At 37.4% G+C, this 27,038-nt stretch overlaps 1 protein-coding gene across 1 annotated transcript in view; it reads left to right on the forward strand.

Moving 5' to 3' along the window:
- Positions 1-27,038, forward strand: part of SPATA17 (spermatogenesis associated 17) — a 97,094-nt gene that overhangs the window by 7,448 nt on the left and 62,608 nt on the right. Inside the window, exons 3-5 of the mRNA XM_065631009.1 lie at positions 137-218; positions 7,183-7,233; positions 12,787-12,890. Coding sequence (XP_065487081.1) covers positions 137-218; positions 7,183-7,233; positions 12,787-12,890 — 237 coding nt within the window. The remainder of the gene's footprint in view (positions 1-136; positions 219-7,182; positions 7,234-12,786; positions 12,891-27,038) is intronic.

Below are 27,038 nucleotides of genomic sequence, written 5' to 3' on the forward strand. Positions count from 1 at the left end.
GGACGTGTATAAAGTATGTTTGCAGTGGCCATCTGTTTGGGATAAGTATGGATAAAATACACTATATGTTGATTTTAATATTAGGAAAAATAAAGTCTCAAAATAATCATTATTTTCTTAATATATTTCATTTTAGATATCTGAACAAAATGGCGATTTTTATACAGAAGTGGTGGAGAGGTTATCGAAGCAGAAGATACTTCTTAAAAATGGTGGAGGTAGAATAGCAGTTTTAAAAATTTTGTTTGCTTATTTATAGAGTACATATGAAGTCATTCATTCACTCATCTTGAAATTTAAAACCTGAAACTTGATCCTTTATACACACAGACACGTACTTAACTTTACTGTCATGAAAGGCACCATTAATTTCAGTAAACCAACACATAATGGCCAAGTTAAAGTCAGTGTTTGTTTGCATCTCTGGAGTCCTCAAACCAGCAATGAGATCTGCTCATGCAGAAGCCTGCCCACATGATGCTAATTGCAGGATTGGAGCTTTTCAAGATGCTTTTTTACCTGGCAGAACTTCTAATTCTGAAAATAAAATAAGCTAATGTGTCTACACGTTGCTCTTCTATGTTTTAGTGGTTTAAATGTCTTACTTAATGAACCTTGAAGTATTTGAGGTTTTGCCTTAAGGCACACAGCAGATCACAGTCAATCTAATTCCCTTGACAGACTTGAAGATAGCAAAAGTGTGTGATAGCATGCAAGCTAAAAACTCTGTTAACAGGTTTAGGACATTGAGAAGAACCTAATTTGCCTTTAACATAAAACAGTTAAGCTTTTAATATGTAGTTTCCTTCACTAATTTATCAATTTATGTTAATATCTGACAATAGTCTTAAAATTGTTAGTCATTTATTCTTGCTTAATTTTGTTAAATTGTTGTGTTTCATTCAAAACAGACAAGTCAAGAAAAAGAAAAAAAAAATGAGCCATAATAACTCATATATTCCAGGCTAAAGTCCATACCTCCTGCTAAACTATGTTTTCAAGTAGCAGGACTTGTGTGCCTGAAAGCTTGTCTATTTCCCCCTCCCGTCTATCAGTAATCTCGTTAAAGATTTTATCTCTTCCAGTTTACCTGGTTTAGCTAATGAGTCATCTTTTCAAGCTATGGTTTTTAGTCTATCTTCTAAAACATTCTAATTTTTGAATACAGGGCAGATAGCTGAATGGTTGGATTGGGTTCTACTTTAAAAAAGGGGGACTTCAACTGAATATTATCCCTGAGTTTGGGGAATGTTTGTTTCATCTAGAAAAGCTTCTATTGAAGAAGGGACACATTATAATGTTAACATATGTTAAAATTTGTTAATGAAAAGAAAGGATCTGTGCAGCCACTGGGAAAAGGGAAGGAAGAAATCAATCTCATGTGGAACATTGACACATATGGCCAAAAGATGTTGTGGAACTCCCTCTGCTGCAGGTTTTTAAAGGAAGTTAGACAAATGCTTATCATGGATGGCTTATATATGCTTTAGGCAATGCAATGTTTTAGGTGAAGTCATCTCATGATGTCCCCTCAATATCTACATTTTTTCACAGTTAAAACATTGTAGCGTGGGAAATTTCACTTCAGAAACAAAGCAATTTACATGTTTCTTTGTTTTTCAAGTCGAGAATAAGCACCATGCCAGTTTTTGACATCTGATCATTAGGTCTGTAAGAGGGCTTAAGCAGGACAAAGGTCTGATGGTGGCCATTTTAAATGTTTTTCAATCCCCAGGCATTATAAGGACCTATCCTTTGGCCACCTCGTGTCCAAATGCTAATTTCTTGATAGCAACCACCTTCCTATTTTGAACAGAATGATGTCACTTCAGAGACTTATTTTTATATATAAAGGTTGTAAAAGCAATGATGTCCAGACAAGATGCAAATTGAACACATCACCCTCCTGCTTCCTGTCCATTGCACTGTTCTGAGTGGTGCTCTGCAGGTGAGATGGCAAGATAATTCTTCCAGTTCTTCCCAGAGAGCCAGCCTGTAATGGCATTTGGAATTGGTGCCCAGTGACATGCTGTTTTCCCAAAAATAAGACCTATCCCCCAAAAAAGCCCTAGCATGATTTTTCAGGATTTTTAAGATGCTTGAAATATAAGCCCTACTCCAAACATAAGCTCTAGTTGCAGTTCATAAAAAAGTCAATTTATATAGTGTCCAGGCAGCTATACATGTAAAAAAGTAAAATTAATTAGCAATAGAATGCAGCAGGACAGATAGACCCTTCACGAAGTAAAGCAGACACCTGACAGACAACGGACAGTTGCGTTGCCAATGCTCCACAAGCAGGCTACATGGGCAAGAAGTGCTCATTTAAGGTAAGCGCTCTTGCTAGACATGAGAAATTGGGGCCAATGGTTCTAAAGGAAATAGAGTCACAAGAAATTCACGATGGAATTCAGGGTCTGGAGAGTTATGATGATGTCCCAGAATGTGATGACATGATTATATTTGAATAAATGTTGATTTTTTTTTCAAGAATAAATGTAGATTGTTGTTCATGGAAAAATATGACATCCCCTGAAAAAATCACTAACGTATCTTTTGGAGCAAAAAATTAATATAAGACCCTATCTTATTTTCAGGGAAACAGGGCAGGATGAGAGGCAGTCAGCACAAACTGAAATACAGGAAATTCCACTTTTTTTTTACTGTGAGGGTGATAAAATATTGGAATGGATTGCTCAGAGAATGCAAGCTGTTCTTGTGGAGTCTCCATCCTTGGAGATAACCAAAACCCAACCGAATGAAGCCCTGCACAACTTATTCTAATTAACCCTACTTTGAGCAATGGTTTGGAGCTTCAGAGGTCCCTGCCAACATCAATTGTTCTATGCATCTATTACTTCTTTCTTCTTTGGCCCTCTCTTCTTAAAAATAGTCTGACAGTTACATTTGAAGATAGAGTCTTTAAAATTAGCACAGATTTCCTGTAATAACAAAGCCAGGATAGCTAGCATCATAAAACCCCCTCAGCTTTCCATTCTTGAAATATATTTCTGAAAAGAAAAATAATTTATAAAAAAATACTTTAATTAATAAAGCCTCATTTGTATGTTGTTCTTCAAACAGACGTAACTGACAAGCCCTTGCCAAATCTGAAGTCTATGGAATAATGCAGGACATAAAATTGTGCAAGCCCACACTTAATACACACCTTCTAAATCAGACCATTAAGTTGTGCAGTTTCTGGATACCAGCACTTAACCAATATTAGCCAGCGCTCTAGAGAAACAGAATCTCATCAGCAAGCTTATGAATTGTACAGCAACCAGCACAGAAAACCACCTTTTTCCCTCAAATGCTTATTTTTGTGCTTATCATCTCTCTGATTGGAAAGGGACAGCCTGATTGGAAGCTAACCTGAAAGCCATGCAAGTAACAGATAAAAAGGCACCTTTTTATCCCTTTATACTGCTATATTCAGTATTGTATGTTTTGGAGTGGACTTAAATATAAAGTTCATGTTCATTCCCTATATTCATCGTTATACTATCTTTACTTGATCAATAGCTGAATTTGGAATAAAAGAAACAAAAGTCTTCTCAGCAGCTTAATGAAACTTTTAACTTAAAGGAACACTTAATAATTGCCTTGAACTCTTGCTAATAGCTGCTGTGATGACTCCTGCTCATGAAGCACAGGGATGCATTTGACATGATACTTCCTTAAATACCAAAAAAAAAAAACAATTGGTCACTTTAAAATTTATCTGCTGATAATGATTGGATTGGTAGCTACTGCCAGCAAACAAGACAAAGCATATGCACTAAATACCCATGATTACTTGATAATAAATCATTTTAATGATTATATTCAAAATTGTGAAATGTGAGTGGTACTGATGCGGAAAATAACAAAGACTGAGACTCATCAGATTGGCTGTCCATATGTGCATCACTACTAATATTTCATTTGTTACTCCTCTAGTGCCTCCCCCTTTGATTGTTAAAATACATTAAGTTTTAAAAAATACTGGTGTTGTTTATATGACTAAAGTTATGTGCCGTTCTATCTTCTAAATATAGGTGCTTTGGTATAAAGCTTGGTTTCCTAATATTAATCTCAAGCTAAAATTAAGAACTGCACTCCTATCATTTTCCTAGTAACTTAGTTATGTTTATTGTACTGGATTCTGAAAGGCTTGCATCACCTGCAGGCAAGTACGAATTCTAAAACCAGGCAGACACCTGAACATGAATCAAACTGTATGTCACTGTTTCTTTTTACAATATTTCTCAAAGTCAACAAATCACTTGTTAAAGCAAAGAGAATTGTAACATTTCATTGTTATATGAAGTCAGCATGCATGATGGCCATATTTTCAGCTCCCTGTGGAAGGAGATGCAGTTGAAAAAAAGCAAATATTTTATGTGATGTAGTTTGACACCACCCTAAATAGTTTAGCTTCAACTCAGTAACCAGTTTTAAATAGTCCCAGTGCAACAGGAGTCTCTCAATCAAATTTCTGTTTCTCCTTTGAATTTGTCACTTTGTATTAGCTGTTTAAAGAAAACACCAGTCAGGATCAGATCACATTTGTAGGTGATCCTCAAACATGTTTTTAAACAGAAAAAGAGAAAGTAATACAACAGTTTATACGCAAAAGGCTTCAAGTGTATTTTGGAATCATAGACGTAAAATAAACTAGTAGAGGGACCTGTATGTTAACATCAAAGACAGATACAAAGACTTAGTGGTTCAGAAGTAGAGGTGGTACATGAGATGGCAAAATAATTCTTCCCAGGGAATCAGCCTTGCAGTGTCAATGTAGAATTGGTGCCCAGTGAAAGAGTGAGAGGCAATGCAGTGGGCACAAGCTGAAATCCAGGGAATTGCACTTAAGCTTTAGAAAGGAACCTTCTGGACAAGAAGGCTCTGGTTCAGGGAAGAATCTTTTGTTTACCAGGAAAGCATGTACATGTAGACTTGGGTTGAAGCACTAAATTATGGCTATGCTTTTGTAAATAGGGGTGAAGACATTCTCCACCACTTATAATAGCAGAACTTGTACATATTATTCTACTCAGGATTAGGAAACAGACTTTGGCTTTTGGCACAAGGGTAATGTTGTAAGACAGTTACATGAGCAATTGTGCATTTGGCTGACTTGTGATTTAGAACAATGCTGAATAAAAGCAGGAATGTCTCATTTCCTTGTTACTGTGAGTGACCTTGTTAAGTAGTTGTAAGGTAAGGCCTGGAGTTCTCACACCTAAGTGAGGCAGGTAAGTTAGGACCCGAGTTGCCTTTGACTGTCTCTGTAAATACTAGACAGCAATGCAATTGCAGAGCTCTTCAATACTTGGCCAAGCTCAGAGGGGAAGTGGTCCCACTGTCTTTCAGTATTGATGATATAAAAAGCATAAGGATGTTAGCTCTCCAATTTTGGTTCTCCAGTGAAATGGGATGCATGCAGACCTAAGTGCTCACAACTTCCAAATATGAGAAGAATAAACAAAAAGTGCGAGATTGTTTAGTTTAATCATTGATGGACAGAAATCTGATGATAATTTTTAAGCTTAGGAACTTCCATTAAATATGTACTTCATCTATTTGGTGGTGCGGCAACTCTTACATTCCCTTCCAAAGAAAGAAAAGATGTGCTGCAAAGCAACATTGTAGCAATTTAATCAAACAGTTTGGGAATATAATTAGACCTGTCAAACATTATTTCATTCCAACATTAGCTCTCTACATTTAGTATCACTCAGAATACATTCATGGAGGCAAAAGGGGAGATGGAGACCACTATTTATTCTAGTTTATACCTTTGGGTTGGAGATTCCCTCCAATATATATATATGTACGTGTGTGTGTGTATACATCTATACATACAGGTGAAACTTTTTTGAAATTTATCAGTCTGCATTTTTCTTTCATATAAGAAGTATCTCTTCTGCTGTTTCCATTATTAGTAGATTGGTATGATATTAAAGTGAGCATTTAAAATGCACCTTAATTAAACTGCAGGAATTATGCCTTGCTTAATGTAATGAAGAAAGAGAATTTAAAATGAAGTAGCATCATTGTGTTCATTTGTAAATAACATATTGCAGCCAACTGTTTCTTAATTGCCCAGACTGTTGATAAATAATCCAGTCCTGCTGCTCTCCACAGACAATTTGCTTTGGATCAGACTAGGCAATTCAAATAACACTAATTACAGTGAAACCCTTTTATAGTGAATTCCTTTTTGCCATGGGGGAGAAAATCACTATATCAGGGGAAAGCACTTTTGCCTTTGATTTGTGTCTAAAACATGAGAAACACATAAAAGCTGCATGTTGTGCTAAATAAAGGGCATACTCTTGCATTCAAAGTACTTATATTTTACTTTTTATGATACAATTGTGAATTATGTTCATTTTGCATTTGTAATTAGAGGGCGGAACAGATGTGAAAGCTTAGTTTAAAGTGATGTATCCATTAAAATAACCTATGCTGCCAAGTGATTGCTTAGTATAATAGCGGATCCGTTCACTATGAGAGAAATTCTACTTTATTGGAAGGAAACCAGGACTTCAGGAAATGTTTTCTATATCAGGGGATTCACTGTAACATGGTATCATTGTATTTATGATTTTATGATGTTAAAATGAATATTAAATGAAACAAAATTCCCAAGGATTACTCGGGAGGCAGCTAAGTACATAACATTTAGTACAGATGGTTGGAAGGCACAATTTTGCTCCATCACTGCATCCGTATCCTTGAACGATTTCGACTGAAGACAGCATTTCTTTGAATTTTTCATTAAACCAGACGTCTTGAAATATGTATTCCCTTTATGTTTCTGTGAGTTTTGGCTAAAAGAACCCCAGTGAATAAATCATACAATACTACGTGTCACCAGCACTTGTGAATATTTCTGCTTTGTTATTCTTCTCTCAGTAGAGCACCATTGATTATCAAACTCAGCGGAGAGCATTTTATGATCATATATCTCCATTAGCTCCTAGTTTGACTACCATAGATTTTTCTGGTTAAGCTTGCATTATGTATTAGGAAGCCTATCTCTTCAATACAAAGTTTGATTTTATTCTCTCTAAGCCTAGAACTCTTATTATGTATTATGTATAAAGATTCTTATCTTTTATATGTAAAAATAGGAGCACTGTCTTTGTGTAACTGAAATATATGCCATCTTTTTTTTTCCTTGATTCACAGACAGCATATTTTATTATGAAGATGAATTTCTACAATGAAATGGCTGTCAGGGTAAATATTTCTTCACTTGTTAAACAAATGAAAAGTCAATTGTGCTCCGAATTTGCTTTTAATAAAATGAGCAAACCAGAATAATATACACTTGATTGATATGCTGATGGCAACAGTGGGAAATAGTACATAGTTAAAAATTTAAGTTACACTCGGTAGTCTGGGTTGTATTTGAAAACTATAGCTGAATTTAAGGCATTTGCATGTGTCTTGCCCCATTTAAATGTTTATTGTACCTTTCCATATATGATACTGACAAAAACACGAAACGTTCTATCTGCGAATATTCTTACAAATATAGATATATATTTACAATTCTGACGAACTATAGGGCTTTTACGTCTGTTGATGTGGCTGTGCTTTTTCTTTTGTTAGTACATGACATTTGATGTATTGAATCTCAAAATTGTTACTCAGAGAGCACAGGACAATTCCATCGCCTAAACATAGATGTGGAACTGCACCGAACTCGTTTATGACATTATGAGTGAATTTTGCTAGATTAGGGGTATAAGCAGTCATTGAACTTCAATAAATATACAGCAAATGAAGTTTGCTATGGGGAAAACTGCAAAATGTATTTAACAAGAAATCAGCATTTTTTTTCCCCAAACTTTGGAACTGCAATTAAACAAATATGTAAAAGAAACACGGGAAGGACATGAGGTAACTCTTGGGATGAAATCTTTTTATGTGACTTAATTCTTTTATTTTGTGGAATAAACCTGCTTTATTTTAGAGGCCTTTATCTTTATAGGCAGGACAAATTAGCTTTTGAATTCTACCAAATGTAGGAATGTGGTGGGGAGGGAGAGTAACCTGAGGAAGCTCCTGTAAAGTAGGAAGATTCTTAGAATTTATTTTAATTTTGTGACCTTTCTGGTTCCAGAATAACTCAGGCTCAAGGCTTGTTCCCATCAGATTTTTGACTTGATGCTGATTCTCTCGAAGGCACAAAATAGAATGTTACATTTGGTGTAACATGTTACATGTTAGAGAGCTGGAGGTGTTTAACAGCAATATAATTCCTGAAAAATGCACCTTTTTTTTTTTTTATTGTGTTTGATTATTTTATTCCTTATTTAGCTAGTTTAAAAGTATGCCACAGTGGATAAATGTTGTATACTCATGCAGCTGAAACCAGTGAGAAAACACAAGATGCAAGGCAGCTCTTAAAAGTTGTCTGTGTACTTTTAGAAGGCATTTGAACACCAAATTTCAGAAGTGCTTATGTATTCTAGTCAAATGGAGTTTTGCATTTGGTCTTTCATTTTTAAAAGTAATTGAATGTGTTCCCATTCATTTGTAATGGAAATATAATGTTGAATCATTAGGTGATATAAATCTTCAAAGTACCATTTTTTCAGTCATGTCCTTTTCTTTAATGGAAATTTAAATCAGTAGAAAACAATAGAACAGATCTTTATTTAGTTGCAAATGTCAGAATACAATTCTCCGTCTAAATCTTGTGCAGCCATATCTGCAGAGAAGGTTTAAAATACTACCATTCTGAAACACTGAACGGGGTTTGTTTTTTTGGTTTTTGGTTTGGGTTTTTGTGGGTTTTTTGGCTGCCATCTGTTTTCTGAAGAATGAAGCAAGGTCCAGGACAATAGAGAAAATAGAGAATAAGACTTGTTGAGTTTCTGCACAGAAGATACGTGGCCAGACTTCAGGTTTCCTAAGTCAACAGTGCCTCAAATTCACACATTGTGAGCTTGATTCATGATTAATATACTTCAGTATTCTGAAAAATATAACAATAACTGTGTATGTTTTTCTATTTAACCACTTAGTTTTATCTTATGGTATTACTAAAACATTTTTTTCAGTTTATGGTCGCTGATTGAAAGAGCACTTCTCATTTTGGCAATTGAGGTATCACTGAGGCCATACACTTGCTCAGAGTTTCAAAGTCAGTCTACGTCTCTGTCTCCCTGGATTGCATTTAGTTGTAACCAGAACTATCAGTTTTACCTTTAAAAATTAAATCAGAGAACTTATTTTAATCAATTTCAGTTTTGAGTACTAGGTCAGTATATGATTTTCTTCCTTAAAAGATGTGAGTTTGCTATGAATTTTTAGCAACAAATGTAATCCTATGGAAAAAGAAATATTTCAATGAGCAGATGGCTTCTGATATATCAAGGTTTTGCCATTTGTTTTAGTGCTTAAAATAAACATTATTTATAAGACCACTTACATTTTGATGTTACTTAATGAGGAATATGCATCATTGATTTGACTAGCTTAAGAGGTCATTTAGAACTTGCCCGTTAACAAGCTGTAATCTGCTGAGCACACAATGACTTTGTTTAAAATTATCTGTTCAGTACTGATCAATGACAATAATTGTATTGTACCAATCACTGTTGAAACTTGCTAATTACTTTGAAGGGCATGCACACTTGTCTCTTTTTTTTTTCAAGAATTTTTTAAACATTCACCTTGGAATTAAAAAGAAATCTAGCTGCAACACGTTATACTTCCTTATAAAAGCAAACATTTAGAACTTTCACACTGAAAATATGAACATCATCAGAAGCTTTGTGTAAAATGTTCTTTTGCAAAAAGATTAGTCTTCAGTTTTGTGATCTCTAACATACAGAAATCTAGCATAAAATAATTTGAGACATAATGCAGTTTTTCTTATGTTTCATTCAATTGAAATCAGTGAGATCATTCTGAACAGAAAGTGGTGTAAATAAAGGTAGAATGTGGCATTTAATTGGTACACTGAGCCCATTGGAGATAATTATAGCTTTATGCAATTTGAGTCTTTTGTCTTTCAGTTTGAGTTTTGATAGTTTAACCCAGAAATATCCAGTTCTGCATTTGTAACTGTGAGGTGAAGACTGTCAAAAAGAGTTTCAAAGGGACCATAATCCTGCATTAATGAGCACACAGCTATATGGGAGCCAAGTTGCTCTTGTTGAGAAATGTTGAAGCCAAACAGAAAAACAAAGCTAAGATCCTTATTCACGTGCGAAGGATTCTGCTTAATCCCAGATCTCTGAAGGCATACTCATTCTTTACTCTTTCTCTATCCCTTTTTAACCCAATAAGCTTGTGTATGAGAAACTGGAGTTGCAAAGAGTATGAAATTTACTATCACCCAGTGCAAAGAAGCATGTCTAGTGTTTAAATTTTCTTGTTCCCATGTTCAGGTGCTCACAAGATATTATCTATTCATATTACTATATTTACAGGACCAAAATCCTTTTTGTTCAGAAACTAAACAAAACAAAATGAAAACCAAAAAAACCCCACCACAAACCCCACCACATTGGTAAAATAAAATACCAACTTTTAAAATTAGTTCTGAGTCTTATTCAAGAAGAGAAGAAAATACATGGTGATGCAGAAAGGGGAAACAGAAGAGTGTACTAACATTAAAAGTGAATATCCTCTAATTCCTAATAGCTTGAGTGCATCATTTGTTTTCTTGCTGGCACGTCACTCAATGACTTATTGAAAAATTTCCTGTGGCACTTATTCTCTTGTTAAATCTCACATAAAGAGATAATCATAATGGTACTGCAAGATTCCATCCGTTGAGACTGAATGCTAGTTTTTTACCTTAAAGAAAAGTATTTTGGCTTTTGCGGTTGCAAAATGGTACCAAAGACAAAGTATGAAAACATGCAACCCTGCCTTAGTTAGTTTGCTTACAGATGGCTCCAGCATGTTACTGCTTCTAGCTCAGGAAATGGCAGGAGGTGGAAAATTGCAATAACTTTAGTCATTTATCACAGTGGTACAGAATTCAACTGCAACGGAACTGGAAGGAGGAAAGAGAATTTTACCTATCACTGAAGGGCACTCCCCAGACAGGATGATACAGACTCTAAAGTCACTTGAGTGCAAGGGTTGATTGATAGTGTGGGCAATGGGCAGATTTTTTTCCTTTGCCTTCTTCCTGAATCAAACACAACAGAACATGACACTCTTTTCCTTTTATTTTTTTTTTTTTGACATGCTTTTTTGGAAGGAGATAGGTAATTAAAAACAGACAAACAAACAAAGCAGCACATAGCTTGCACTCCACTTACCAAGCCATACCTTGGTTCTGGAAAGAGAAGGGTTGGTGTAAATTTAAAAAAAAAAAACAAACAAAAAACATTCCCTGTAGATACACTGAAGAGTTTAGGTTCTTGAAGAGACTTGTAGCCAGAGGCCCACAGGAAAAGGAAGACTCTTGACAAATTATGGCATTCTTCTCTTTGGTGCGATTACTGAAGGTGAGCAGCTTCTCACCTTGGCTTCTCTTCTGGATCATCAGACCTCAGTCTTCTTGCTTTAATGTAGATTCTGCCTTTCAGCTGTTATGTCTCTTAAGATTTCAAAGCTGTAAATGTCAAAGAGATGGAAGCTGGAGCAGGACTGAAAGTAATGCAGACTAGAAGACAGGAATTGGGAGATCATTTAGAAATATACTGAGAACAAAAGGAGACAAAATGCAAGGAATGAAGTAAATACTTTGTAGGGAGATAAAAAAGTTCAAGGATGGAAGAATGTAAAGAAAGAGGAACTAGACACTGAGAACAGAGGAAAAGATCATTAGTCTGTTTTCCAGTTATATTGATCTAGAATACACTGGCCTCTTACGGGAAAAAAATGAGGAGTCAGGGCAGCCCTCAACGTGACTGAATGAAGCAAGTTACAGGAATAGGAATAAATATGGCTAACCAAATGGAAGTACTGATTTTTTTTTTTTCTACCCAATTAGTGTTTACTTTCTCTTCCCACAAAATAGCTAGCTAGTAAACCTGTAATCATTTCAGAAACATCATGATCAGAACTTTTAAATATCACAGAAGTTTTAGACACATGGATTACACTCCACTTACTCCACATTTTTTAAAATGCACCAAAATATGAATCCTTTGTGGTGGAGGATGCTACCTAATTTCTATTCTTAATACAACTTTTGGACTAGCTACAGATAAAGAGGTTTCCTTTTCCATTTTAGCTTTATCTGTTATGCAGGAGGAATAGTATTTTGTGAGAAGATTATCATTAATGTGAAACAAATAGACATGCATTGTCTTACATTGGAGATGAGAGAGCTGCAAATTGTAAATTATGTTTCCAGAAAGCCTAATACATTGAGTTACTGAGACAGTTTCTCTTCAGTTTAGATTACATCCAGAGCACAAAGATAAGCATGTAGCAGAAGATATTGGATGGCTGGTGACGCAGTCGGGAATGCATTTTTTACTTGAGAAAAGGCACCACTTCTGTTGTCTTTATTTTTTTACCATTCTTACATAGAGCAATGCCATTGGCAGTAACAGACATTTCTTCTCATTGCCATGATCCCATATAAACAGTGGTTTAAAACTTGACTTTTTTTCTATGTTGCCATTCAATAGTAAGTTCATATCACCATTTAACTGCAATATGTTCCATCTTACCCTCATTTTCTTCATTGAAACATATTGGTGCTTCTACTTGTAAGGAAACCATATTATTTGGGAAATAAAACACTTATTTGATATGTATACAAACTTTTCCTTTGAAATATACTAAGCAAATATTTATTTCCTCTAGATTCAGAAAAGATGGCGAGGCTACTATGTTCGGAAATATATCCATAATTACTATGCACTGAAGAAATACCTGGAAGCTGTTTCTATGAATAACGAGTTTGTCAGGTAAAGATAAAAATTCCATGTGGTAAAACATTCATTTCCTCTTCTGTTGTTTGTAAAAACTTTATGGCACTAATTAAATTATTTGAGTGTAGGATCTCCTCCATTATCAAATATATATATATATGTGTGTGTGTGTGTGTGTATCAGTCATCATTGTCTTTATCCTATGCCTGTTCATGTTGTGCAACATTCTGTTCTCGTTTACACTGTTATGAATGTGGAAAATTTTCTTTGAATTAATTAGAGGTACTCTGGGTTAATACCAGTTTAATAAAACAAAATTTGTCTCATCACCTATGCCCAGAACTCATAGATTATGATGCCCTAAATATGGTTTGTTGATCTAGATTTTTTTCCCAGTATACAAAACAGAAAAAAAAAAGTAATTATAATTTGTTTTGAAAATCGATTAGTGACAATGAATGAAAGTGCATATTTGCATCTAAGTTACATGCATGAGCCAAACTATGAATCTTAATTGCAAAAGATACTGGTGTGGACATAGTGGAGCAGGCTCTTTTTGTAGTTACAGGAGAGATTTGTTTGCCTATTAGATTTCTGTCTAGAACTGTTGTTGCTATGTGTTTCTACTCTGTTTCTTCAATCCATCTGTTGTCTTTCCCTACACATAAGTTAAAAGCTCTCTAAAATAGAGGCAATTATTTCCCTGTAGCCCATTTGATGTCCTGATCCATGACTATTTCTTCAGGTAACAGTGGAAACCGACAAAATACTGGGTGACTATGATCATTCCTTTCTTATTGTAAGTAAAAGGATGTTGAACAAAATCCATCCAGTTTTTTCCTGTTCAGAAAGCCTGATACAAATCTTTGGTTTCTGAAGCAAAGAAATATAAGGCAGTTTAGTGAAAAGCTATTTCTAGATCACATGGAAATGATAATCCAGCCAGAAGACTGTTAAAAAGCATATGCAAGTTATATATGAAAAAAAGAATTATCTGACTTTTTTTAGATGCTGCTTATTAATTTATATTATTTTTCCACAATTATAGGTGATGCTACATCCTCTTTGTCATAGCGTCATAACTCATGCATTACACTGTTACTTATAATGAAGCACACTGATAACTGCCTACCTCTAATCTCTTATTCTTGTTCATTTAAATGTATTTTGTGCAGAAAGTTAAAGCATAACTCAGCAAAAACAGACTTAAAAAATCTGTCATTTCTTCAGCTGTACCATTGTCATCTGAAAGCCTTTAAAAAATTTTCTCTTCTTGAAAAGGTAGCATCCTAGGAAGACTAGACCAACTCTTGGAAAGGAAATGAAGCCATAACTTTTCTGGTCTAAAATGCATATAACTGGATGAAATGCAGAGACACAGCCTGCTTCTCTGTTTACAATAGTTCTACCACTTGTCTCCCTTCCCTCCCTAAACCTGGAACAAGGCTCATAACGTGTTGGTTAGATTGAGCTTTGATGTGCATGAACAAAGCAAGATAGCAAGTATTATTCCTGCTGTACTGAACACAGATTGATGGGAACTTGGTATTTTATTTCCCCGTATCTGCAATAGACCTCTGCTGGGTACATCTGACTTTGGAGGACTACAAAAATATTTGTCTTTCAGTACTTTGACATGTTCATCAAATTCTCTAGTACTTGTTCCAAGTCATTAAAAAGCATAAAGCCTGTGCACCAGTTAAGCATTTTAATCAAGAAATACATTTTTCTCTTTTCCTTTAACAGGTAAGGTGAGCACTATGACTTCAGGTACATCAAAATGTGTCAAAATTGGTCTATCTGAGCTCTTGCCTCACAACTGGTATATTGATATTCTGCTAATTAGAATTCTGTCTTCTGGAGTTCACATAAATATATGCCTTTCAGGTTAAAAAAATCCATCTTTCTTTCAGATTGAAAAAATGTTAAAAATTAATTTTTCAGTTAATTTTGTCAAATGGATCATATCATTTCGGTTTTAAAAATGCATCAGTTCTCAAGTGCAATCAAGAGTCACTGCAGTAATCTCTTCACTGGGGTACATTTGAAAAACTGATATGTATATTATCTTCAACATTCTTCTTATGAAATCTGACAGATGTTTAGTGAAGATCAGGTGTAGGCCCTCAGCCAAACAGATTTTTCCTGTCACTGGGCTAAGTTGCTGCCAACTACTTTGGCCCCAAGGTAGCCCACTGTGTTTCTTATGAGGAATACTGAACAAGGTGGAGGACAGATTATTTTTATCAGCCATCACATTAAAAGTGGAAGAGTATTACCTCATTGTTCATAAACATTTTTGTGCATATAAAATTATTGCAATTTTTCATTGTAAAAAGCACCAGTAACTGTCTGAAATTGAAGGAGTGCATTTCTGAAGTGGCTGAGGTTTATTACAGCATCAGCATTATGGATATTTACATGTTGGCAAACAGAGCCACTAATACACTTGTGCACTCAGGTTAGGCTGGCTTTGAGTGTTTGACATCTCTAGAACACCACAAAACACCACAACATGCTACATGAAGTAATGCCTTTTTCTCTTACGTGTCTTATAGTTGTATTCGTCAGAATATATGCATCAGCGCAGTTTGAGTGTTAGTGAAGAACCAAGTTTTTCTACAAAGAGAAATAGAACCACAGTAAAACAGAGACTGATTTTAAGAACTCCAGTGGTATAACTCCTCTCCCCCCTGAAAAAACAAAACAAAACAAAACAAAAACCACAATCCCCCCCCCAAAACCAACAACTAAACACAAAATGAAACACCAACGAAAAGAACACACACACACAAACCAACCAACCAACCAGATCCCACCCAAAATGACACACTAGAAGCTTATAATTTCAAAAGTTTTTTTAAACTGTCTTCTTTCTAGAATTACGATGTACTTCTAAACTGAACTACAATACCTGAAAGGAGGTTGTAGCGAAGTGGATGTTGGTCTCTTTTCCTAAGTCCAAAGTGATAGAATGAAAGGAAATGGCCTCAAATTGTGCGAGGGAAGGTTCATATTGGATATTAAGAAAAATTTCTTCACCGGAAGGCTTGTCAAGCACTGGAACAGGCTGCCCAGGGAAGTGGTTGAGTCACCATCCCTGGGTGCATAGATGTGATTCTTAGGGACATGGTTTAGTGGTGGACTTGGCAGTGCTAGGTTAATGGTTGGACTCAATGATCTTTAAAGGTCTTTTCCAACCTAAAGGATTCTATGATTGTATAAGATATGGCTCTCAGTCTTATCTTCTAGAATACTGCTGACAGAATTTTTATTTGTGAACAACTACACCAAATCACATTGAAATTCCTTCTGGGGTTCGTTTTTGCCTGTTGGTCTCCAGAACCAGGAATTGTACTTGATTTTCTCCTCTTTCATTAAGGAAGAACCTGTATCAAATTACCACTCACTTGTTTCTAAGAGAAACTTCAGAGGAAGTTACCTTGAAAGTTGGACATTCTGTTAGTTTCTTCCAAGGGTATCTTAGAAGAGTTATTGAACAAAGTTTATTTCCTTTTATCTCCTCCTTTGCCTTTTTTTTTTTCCCCCCCCTTTTTAAAAATACATGACACTTCCCTTACTATGGGGTTTTCTCAACCAATAGCCACGTCTTTACCATCCAGCTTTAATACAAGCCGTCCTTATTTAATAGCTGTTCTCATTTAGTAGCCAGACCTTTATCATTTGTCTTTACTGTCAAAGCCCCAGGAGAAAGTAAACTTAATAGAGGCTGCCCCAGTTTAAAGCCATAGAGAGATATAATTAAGTTTAACACAAATTGATTTAACAGAAATTGACCTAAAATATAATTAAATAATAATAGTCATATTATGTGTGAGTTTTCAAACTGCTTGTCCTAACTTAAGGCACTTGTTTTGTATGAACTGAAGGTAACTATTGGCTTTAGCTCCCAGGCTGGCTGAGGAGTGGGTGGGTTTTCCACCAGCATTCCACCAGCACACTGGAATCAATAAAGACCGGGAGGCCCCCCAGGCCCCTAGGGTGAAATCGGTGTACTCGGCTCGCTCCCTGAAGTGCCTGTACACCAATGCGCGCAGCATGGGGAATAAGCAGGAGGAGTTAGAAACCTGCGTTCGGTCAGGAGATTATGATCTGGTGGCAATTACAGAGACATGGTGGGACAGCTCACATGACTGGAATGTGGTCATGGATGGCTATGCCCTTTTCAGGAAAGACAGGCCAGCCAAGCGTGGTGGTGGAGTTGCTCTTTATGTGAGAGAGCAACTGCAATGTATAGAGTACTGTCCAGGTGCGGTTGAGGAGCGAGTTGAGAGTCTGTGGGTGAGAATTAAGGGGCAGGCTGGCAGGGGTGATACCGTTGTGGGAGTCTATTACAGGCCACCAGATCAGGGTGAGGAAGTTGATGAGGCCTTCTATGGGCAGCTGAGCGTGGCCTCACAGTCACAGGCTCTGGTTGTTATGGGGGATTTTAACTACCCTGATGTTTGCTGGAAGGACTACTCAGCCAGCCAGCCTCAGTCTAGGAGGTTCCTCCAGTGCATTGACGATAACTTTCTGATGCAAATGGTGGAGGAGCCGACTAGAAGAGGTGCGCTGCTGGATCTCGTCCTCGCTAACAAGGAGGGTCTGGTCGAAGCAGTAAAGGTGGGGGGCTGCCTTGGTTGCAATGACCATGAGATGGTGGAGTTCAGAATCTCCTGTGGTGGGAGCAGAATACCGAGCAGAATTGCAACCCTGGACTTCAGCAGGGCCGACTTTGGCCTTTTCAAACAGTTGCTGGAGGAAATCCTGTGGGCAAGGCTGCTTGAGGGTAAAGGCGCCCAAGATAGTTGGTTAACTTTCAGGGACTGCTTCTACCAAGCTCAAGATCAGTGCATCCCGACGCGCAGGAAGTCAAGGAAGGGAGCCAGGAGACCTGCGTGGTTAAACAGGGAACTGCTGGGCAAACTCAAGTGGAAGAGGAGGGTTTACAAATCATGGAAGGAGGGGCTGGCCACTTGGGAAGAATATAAGGCTGTTGTCAGAGGATGTAGGGAGGCAACTAGGAAAGCTAAGGCCTCCTTAGAGTTAAACCTGGCGAGAGGGGTCAAGGACAACAGGAAGAGGTTCTTCAAATACATGGCAGATAAAACTAACACCAGAGGCAATGTAGGCCCACTGATGAACGGGGTGGGTGCCCTGGTGACAGAAGATACAGAGAAGGCAGAATTACTGAATGCCTTCTTTGTCTCTGTCTACTCTGCCGGAGGCTGTCCTGAGGAGCCCCGTACCCCTGAGGCCCCAGAGGAAGGCAGGGCAATGGAGGAGTCTGCCTCAGTTGATGAGGACTGGGTTAGGGAGCAATTAAGCAATCTGGACATCCATAAATCCATGGGTCCAGATGGGATGCACCCGCGGGTGCTGAGGGAGCTGGCTGAAGTCATTGCTGGACCGCTCTCCATCATCTTTGCCAAGTCTTGGGAAACGGGAGAGGTGCCTGAGGACTGGAGGAAAGCAAATATCACTCCGGTCTTCAAAAAGGGCAAGAAGGAGGACCCGGGCAACTATAGACCGGTCAGCCTCACCTCCATCCCTGGGAAAGTGATGGAACACCTTATCCTTGGTGCCATCTTAAGACATATCAAGGATAAGAGGGTCATCAGGGACAGTCAACATGGCTTCACCAAGGGGAAGTCGTGTTTGACCAACCTCATAGCCTTTTATGAAGACGTAACAAGGTGGATTGACGATGGCAGAGCAGTGGATGTGGTCTACCTTGACTTCAGCAAAGCATTTGACACCGTCTCCCACAGCATCCTCACGGCAAAACTGAGGAAGAGTGGACTGGATGATCGGGTAGTGAGGTGGACTGCAAACTGGCTGAAGGAGAGAAGCCAGAGAGTTGTGATCAATGGGGCGGAGTCTGGTTGGAGGCCTGTATCTAGTGGAGTGCCTCAAGGATCAGTTCTGGGACCAATACTGTTCAATATATTCATCAATGACTTGGATGAGGGAATTGAGTGTACTATCAGCAAGTTTGCTGATGACACCAAGCTGGGAGGAGTGGCTGACACGCCAGAAGGCTGTGCTGCCATCCAGCGAGACCTGGACAGGCTAGAGAGTTGGGCGGGGAAAAATTTAATGAAATATAACAAGGGGAAATGTAGAGTCTTGCATCTGGGCAGGAACAACCCCAGGTTCCAGTAGAGGTTGGGGAATGACCTATTAGAGAGCAGTGTAGGGGAAAGGGACCTGGGGGTCCTGGTGGACAGCAGGATGACCATGAGCCAGCACTGTGCCCTTGTGGCCAAGAAGGCCAATGGCATCCTGGGGTGTATTAGAAGGTGGGGTGGTTAGTAGGTCCAGAGAGGTTCTCCTTCCCCTCTACTCTGCCCTGGTGAGACCTCATCTGGAATATTGTGTCCAGTTCTGGGCCCCTCAGTTCAAGAAGGACAGGGAACTGCTGGAGAGAGTCCAGCGCAGGGCCACAAAGATGATTAAGGGAGTGGAGCATCTCCCTTATGAGGAAAGGCTGAGGGAGCTGGGTCTCTTTAGCTTGGAGAAGAGGAGACTGAGGGGTGACCTCATTAATGTTTATAAATATATAAAGGGTGGGTGTCACGAGGATGGAGCTAGGCTCTTCTCGGTGACAACCAACAGTAAGACAAGGGGTAATGGGTCCAAGCTGGAACACAAGAGGTTCCACTTAAATGTGAGAAGAAACTTCTTCTCAGTGAGGGTGACAGAACACTGGAACAGGCTGCCCAGGGGGGTTGTGGATTCTCCTTCTCTGGAGACATTCAAAACCCGCCTGGACGCCTTCCTGTGTAACCTCACCTAAGTTTTCCTGCTCTGGCAGGGGGATTGGACTAGATGATCTTTTGAGGTCCCTTCCAATCCCTAACATTCTGTGATTCTGTGATTCTGTGATTCCCATTACTTCCCACTGTTACAGAAACAATGGGCGTGATAGCTGCTGGTGTCCCCAGTAGAGTCCCTAGTAGCTGAGAAGTGATTAAAAGAATCCTTTGACAGATGGCAAAAGAATGAATTTGAACCCTGAACTCTGTCTACATAAGGGCATAGTCAGATTTTTCTTGACATTTGTATAGTTTAGCTTCTGTATAACAGTGAAACGAGTTCATTAGTCCTGAATTCTGTTTTCCTACAAGATTTAGGAAGTTCTAAACCAACCAAGTAGGAAACATATTCTTAAATATTTATTTTCCAACATTTTGCTATTTAGATTTTAGTAATAAGTCTTCATCTATAGCATCCATTTGTATTTAAATAAATACCAATGCATACTGTATTCTATCTGAATATGGATTAGTTGGCTGGCTGCATATATAAATGCATGCATTAAAATAAATTCCATTACTTCTCAGTGAAGTTAGTGTATTTAATTTTAAGGGAAAATGCCTTGTTTCGAAACATTCTTAAAGCTGCTTTTAGCATCTCTAAGAACTGACAAAATGGTTACAAGGGGAAATATGCCAAAAGCAATTAGCATGGGCTATAACTCCATATGATGCATTCAAATTTTGTTTTATGTGAAACAGTTTCCAATCCATGATAAGCAAATGGACATCACTTCACATGAATTAGCATGCTGGTACCATTATATCAGAAGAATTTATGGATGATGTCAGCTGCACAACTGTGTGATTAACTTGCAGTTCTTTGACTAAGGTTATCTACACACTGGCCTTTAAACTACAGTAAAGCAACTTTGCTAGATGTCAGGTGTGCAACTAGAGATAAGATTTTGGGATGTAGTGGTCCATTTACTGATGAATGGCACCATTTAAATTTTTCCCTAGGCACAGAACTCAGTAAGACAGCAGTATCAGAAAACTAAAAAAGCCGTGCCAAACTTCAGGTGTTGGGGTTTTTGTATAACCAAGGCAGGTAGTTTAGCTTTCACAGAATCACAGAATCACAGAATGTTAGGGATTGGAAGGGACCTCAAAAGATCATCCAGTCCAATCCCCCTGCCGGAGCAGGAACACCCAGATGTTACACAGGAAGGTGTCCAGGCGGGTTTTGAATGTCTCCAGAGAAGGAGAATCCACAACCTCCCTGGGCAGCCTGTTCCAGTGTTCCGTCACCCTCACTGAGAAGAAGTTTCTTCTCACATTTAAGTGGAACCTCTTGTGTTCCAGCTTGAACCTATTACCCCTTGTTTTGCTGTTGGTTGTCACCGAGAAGAGCCTGGCTCCATCCTCCTGACACCCACCCTTTATATATTTATAAAAATTGATGAGGTCACCCCTCAGTCTCCTCTTCTCAAAGCTAAAGAGCCCCAGCTCCCTCAGCCTTTCCTCATACAGGAGATGCTCCACTCCCTTCATCATCTTCGTGGCCCTGCGCTGGACTCTCTCCAGCAGTTCCCTATCCTTCTTGAACTGAGGGGCCCAGGGCAGAGTAGAGGGGAATGAGAACCTCTCTCCACCTACTAACCACCCCCTTTCTAATACACCCCAGGATGCCATTGGCCTTCTTGGCCACGAGGGCCCAGTGCTGGCTCATGGTCATCCTGCTGTCCACCAGCACCCCCAGGTCCCTTTCCCCTACACTGCTCTCTAATAGGTCATTCCCCAACCTCTACTGGAACCTGGGGTTGTTCCTGCCCAGATGTAAAACTCTACATTTCCCCTTGTTATATTTCGTTAAATTTTTCCCCGCCCAACTCTCCAGCTTGTCCAGATCTCGCTGGATGGCAGCACAGCCTTCTGGCATGTCAGCCACTCCTCTCAGCTTGGTGTCATCAGCAAACTTGCTGATAGTACACTCAATTCCCTCATCCAAGTCATTGATGAATATATTGAATAGTACTGGTCCCAGAACTGACCCTTAAGGCACTCCACTAGATACAGGCCTCCAACCAGACTCTGCCCCATTGACTACGACTCTCTGGCTTCTCTCCTTCACCCAGTTTGCGGTCCACCTCACTACCTGATTGCTTTCTTCGCTATTGAATAAACACTGACTGAAAGGTAGCAACTGAGACCTGAATCTAGCTTTAGCAAGCATCATAGTGCCTGTAAGCACTGTTATGCTTACAAATTGTGAATTTCACACTCTTAGAGGATTGACATCAAATTCTTCTTTCTATTGTTGATGGCTTTAGTAGCGAAAAAACCTTGCGAGTGGCCCTAAAGAGTGTGACTTTCATCCAAGTTTGCATAGCTGTTCTATCAGTGGATTTAGTATCACAGTCATCATTAAAGCTTTTGGTCTTCAAGAAATGTCAGGGAAATAGACAAAGCAAAGAGATAAAAATCACTTCCTTGGCAATACATATGTTCACAAATCCTTTTTACAGTCTAATTTTTGATAATCTTAATGAAGACTGAAGTTCTGTTACATGTTGCTGGTGATCTAATCCAATATTTACTTTTTCTGCAAATACTCCTGAGCATGTAGTACTGAAAAAAGTAAGAATATCTAGCTTATTCTTGATTACTAGAGCATTACTGAGGTCTATTTACTTTTAACACTTTGCTTCTTAAAACTTTTGAGTGGGCTTGAAATAAATCATGTTGACATAGTAATATGAGGAGAACTTGCTCAGCCTCCATCTGATTGTTCCTTTATGATAAAGATAAGTCCAGGTGCCAGCCATTTTCACAAGTGTCAAAATGTTTTGAGAAATGTATATATTGCCTTATAATTCAATTAAAATGTTCCTCCTCATTGACTACAAAAGCAATTGATTCTGTAGTCTATTTTCAATTAGTTCCAAAGCCTTTCAGACAGCTCCTTAGAATTCTTGCAACAATAAACACCTCATTTTTGTAATGCTGTCTTTCACTTCATGTTTAATTATCTAATTTATCTTCAACCCATCTTCTTTTCCTTGTCTTCAAAGATATCTAGAGGAGATACACTATGCTTTTTGACTTATTTACCTATAATTAGAATCTTCAAAATGCAAACTTATCTTGTCAGCTTTCTTTGGGGGCCATAGAGATAAGGACAAGTGCCAAATATGCTTTTTTTACATATTAATTTTGAGTGGTAAGGCACATAATTTGAGACATCTATGCCTTTTCCAGAGGATTTTAGATATAACTGCTAGATCTTGTAGGAAACTTAGAAGTGTAATCCACTGAAGATCACAGAGTATTTCCATAGCTACAAACCTGATGTTGTTAGGGTAAGATATAAAAAATGAGTTATTTTATTCTTTGTGATTTGACCTAGTTTCCATTGAACAATATTAAGATTCTCATGTTAACTTAAATAGAGGGTTAGACCAGAGAAAAGCTTTAAAATGATACATTTTAAAGAGACTCACATCTGGTTAAAATATTCTCTATAGTCACGTATTTCATGATGACCGTTGCTTCTTAAACATGTCGTCCATAAATCCAGCTTTCTTCACAGACTCTGGGCATAAAAACCCTCTTTGACAAGACATTCCATTTTTAGGTCTTCTCTTTGCCTACCTTTTTACCTATTAGCACAGTTTCATTTACATATATACCTCTATACAACGTATATGCTTATGTACCTATAGATTTTTAATAATGCATTTTGCAAAACAAGACATTTTAGATGGACTTTTTTTGTCTTTTTAGTTTGTTCAAGTTGAAATGAACTGGCTAGAGCTGCAGAGCAGGCAATACCCTGTTTTAACTCCATAGGAATGCAGTGAGGTTAAGGTAGGAACCATTATGATTACATAGTAAGCTGAATTTCCATTGCAGACTCAGCTAGACATACCTCATGTGCCTTATTCTATTCATGTCTCTCTTGAGCAAGTCATGGAAAGGGTCTCACCATGTTTTTAGCTAGTTCTGTCTCATATAGATCAAGTTCTGCACATAAACATGAATAACATGAATAACGTAAGTTAACTGGTTAGATTGTAGTCTTTAAAATATGAAAACTATATTTCCTCATGTATTTTTGTACAGTACTAAACATACCATTAGGAGCAGCAGATTAGACATTAAGCTTTACTTCACTCGTATCCAAAGGAAAATTTTTATTCTGAGTGTGTAGAAAGAAATTTGAGATCCTTGCATTTACTCATTGGACCAAATAGTCTGTGGTGTAGCTGATTACTTTTGGTGAAGGTAGAATAAAACAGGTGTGACAACATAGTATTGTAGAATAACAGTAGTTTTATACCTGTGCGCTTTGAAGGTGCTGTAGTGTCTGGACAGATTTTTTTTATTTCGAAATAGGTCTGTTAGAATTACTGACAGCTTATAAAACATTTTCTGTGCAAGGAGACTGACTAATCTTAGTATTTTATATTGTCTTACACAGACAGACTTCACAGTCTTGTATTTTGTCTGAAGTAGGATCTTCACTGTAAAATAAGTAGAAAAGGGGAAGAGGTACAGTTTCATTAAGCTCTAACATATCATTGACTGTCAGGTAGGTCTTGTTATGCTGTCCATCCTCATTTAACTATCCCACAAGATCTCTTAATGAAGTTAAGCCCCAAGTTCACTCCAGTAATTCTGTGGCAAGAGTTTGTGCAATGTAACAATTCATCACTTGTCAGGAAGGCACTTTTAGTTTATACATTTAATAAGGGCATCCTCTAGCTTGGTTAATTAGAAGTGAACAGTTTGCATATTTACTAAATGCGGAGTGTCATTGCCACCACGGCCTATTGCCTACATGAATTATTTCTCTATCTGCAATAAACAGCTGGGTAATTATTACTGCCATAATCAGATAAATTCCCTCTGTAAGGCTTTTCTTACATGGCAATTCTTTGAACTCATCCAAAGCTGAACAAAATTTATGAACTCCAGCAGCTAGGCCACTTTTTCATAGTGTAGTGTCCCTGTTCCCTGTTTCAAGGACATGTAGAGTATCATAAATATTGTGTAAATTAGGAGGATAAATATGATTACCTAAAGATTACATATTAATAAACTTGATTTTCAAAATATAATTTTCAGGTTGTAACTGATTAAATTATAGCAGTTCTGGTTTTATCTAATTGTAGAGACATGACAGGCCATCTATATACAGGCTATACTAGGTTATCAGGGAATTGCTCTACCACTTGAAGACTAAAGACTCATGGAAAAGCATATAAATATTTTTCATGTGCCTTTTGGAGAACTAGTCATTTCAGCTGTTTAGGTCATTAGAAGTATGAAAAGTTTTATGTGTCATTTACTTAACTCACTTAAAGCAGTTACTTTGTCATTACAACAAGGTGATGGTTCTTTTTGGTGTGCAATTTTCAGTTTGATAATGAAGCATAAAATTTGAATGCATGAATTTATGTGTTAGTTTAGAAAATTAGATATTTCTTTATTTGGAGAAGCAATTTGTATACAAAAGATTATGTAACTAAGCTTGCTTTATGCTCTCCAGATATTCCAGCTCATAGGCGAGTGTATCTACAAGTACATGACTGAGCTCTTAATTTACACATACAGCTTTTCCAGAACGTGTGGGAATGTGGCAACTTTTTGAGCTCGCCAAAGGAACAAAAGAAAATCAAAAGACACAAGCGTCATTTTTCTTTTTAATTAATGCACAACGGTCCATTTGATTTTAGACCACAGGTCTTTTTTATCGCAATGTAAGATACTGTGTCTGAGTGCAAATAGACAATTGATATTAGCTTCTCGCATACTTCATAACTCCTTATTGAATAACTAGTGTATCTCACAATTTAACAAAATACTCAGAGACAACAGGAATATTAAGGAAGACCAAACTAAGTAAGGTGTTCTTTGGCACTTGCCTTAGCCCATGGAGGGCTTTTGAGGCTAGTCTGCCTTTCTCATTTCCCATTTATGTGGGAGAAATAAAGACTACAGTCGTGAAGGCCTTTGAAAGGAGCCACACCACAGTTGCGTTTTGTTATTAGAAGTGTGGTGTCTATGCATTGCATTTTTGCAAGTTCATGATCTGATTTTTGACTGAGGATGTGAAGGTTTATTGTTCTTTCTTTGACGTTTCATTTTTTTATGTTGGAAGATTATAGTCTTTCCCTTTATATTGGTATATCCTATACTATCCCGTGAAATGTCACAGAATTGCATGAGATGCAAAGCAGTATACGGTCTCACAAAACCACTTCTTTTATTTTAAAAGGAAAACTGTCCAAAATGAAAAAAAGAAAAAAATATATTTAAAAAAATATATATATAGTCTCTGTTAAGTATTTTTTTATTTTCTAGATCATTATAAATAGACCGTTCTGTTATCTGAGAAGAGTTAGTTGTCTTAAGTACTCAGTAAGAGAAGAAAATGGAAAAACTAATTGTCTTCTATTTTTACAGTCTAGAACATAATAATGAATAACAAAAGAACTTTTGGTTTTTTTCTAGTGATGCTCAAAATAATGTTATTCTGAATCAGATGGTTTAGTCTGACTCCAGATCCATCACCAGTATCATATCTATCAATAAGAAGTTTATAACAAAGCCTATTAAGCTCTCGCTGAACAACCTAGTCTTGATTTAAGAACATCAGAAGATAGAATGCACCTGTTTTAATTCTAATTTAGGAGTTAATTACCTTTAATGTTCAGAGTATGTCCCATATTTCCCCATTGAAATAGTTTAATTTTTATCTTTGAACCATTGCTTCTTGTTAAATCCTTTTCTACTGAAAACTCCTTTAATATTCAGAATTCATGCATTAATCTAGCCACCTTTTAGTATTCTTTGTGCTAAACATAAACAATGGAGGTCACTGCAGGATATTTTCTCTCTGCTTAAAATAATTTTTAGACCATTTTGGACAGGCTTTCGAACATTCTTTAACGTACTATCATCATCAGAACTCAGCACAGTTATGGTGCATAAAAAATAAAATAAAAATAATATTTTGCCTTCTGATGTGTCAGCTTGTGCATTGATTTTTATACCTTTTCAATCACAGTATCGTAAAAGAGCTTCTTCATCTCTATGAATGCTACTCATAATAATCCCTTTAAAAGCCATAGTTCCTCATACTGTGAGCATGATGTTTTTTAAGATGTGCAAAACTTTTACTTATTATCCCCCTTTCAAATTCTTCAGGCTCTTCATCTCGTAGGGATAATTATGTGAATCCATGAAGTTGTTTATGCTTGACAGACAAGCTAAATCCCAGTGTTTTACCTTGAACTTCATAGTTCCTACTGCCTTCAAACCAAACCGACATGACAAAGTAGTTCAAGAAAGCAACATTTTCCACCCCTGTTCTGCAAGTAGGCTATTCTTTTCTTGTCCAATTAACTACATGATG

The sequence above is a fragment of the Caloenas nicobarica genome, chromosome 3, assembly GCF_036013445.1.
Source record: "Caloenas nicobarica isolate bCalNic1 chromosome 3, bCalNic1.hap1, whole genome shotgun sequence".
Lineage (NCBI taxonomy): Eukaryota > Metazoa > Chordata > Aves > Columbiformes > Columbidae > Caloenas > Caloenas nicobarica.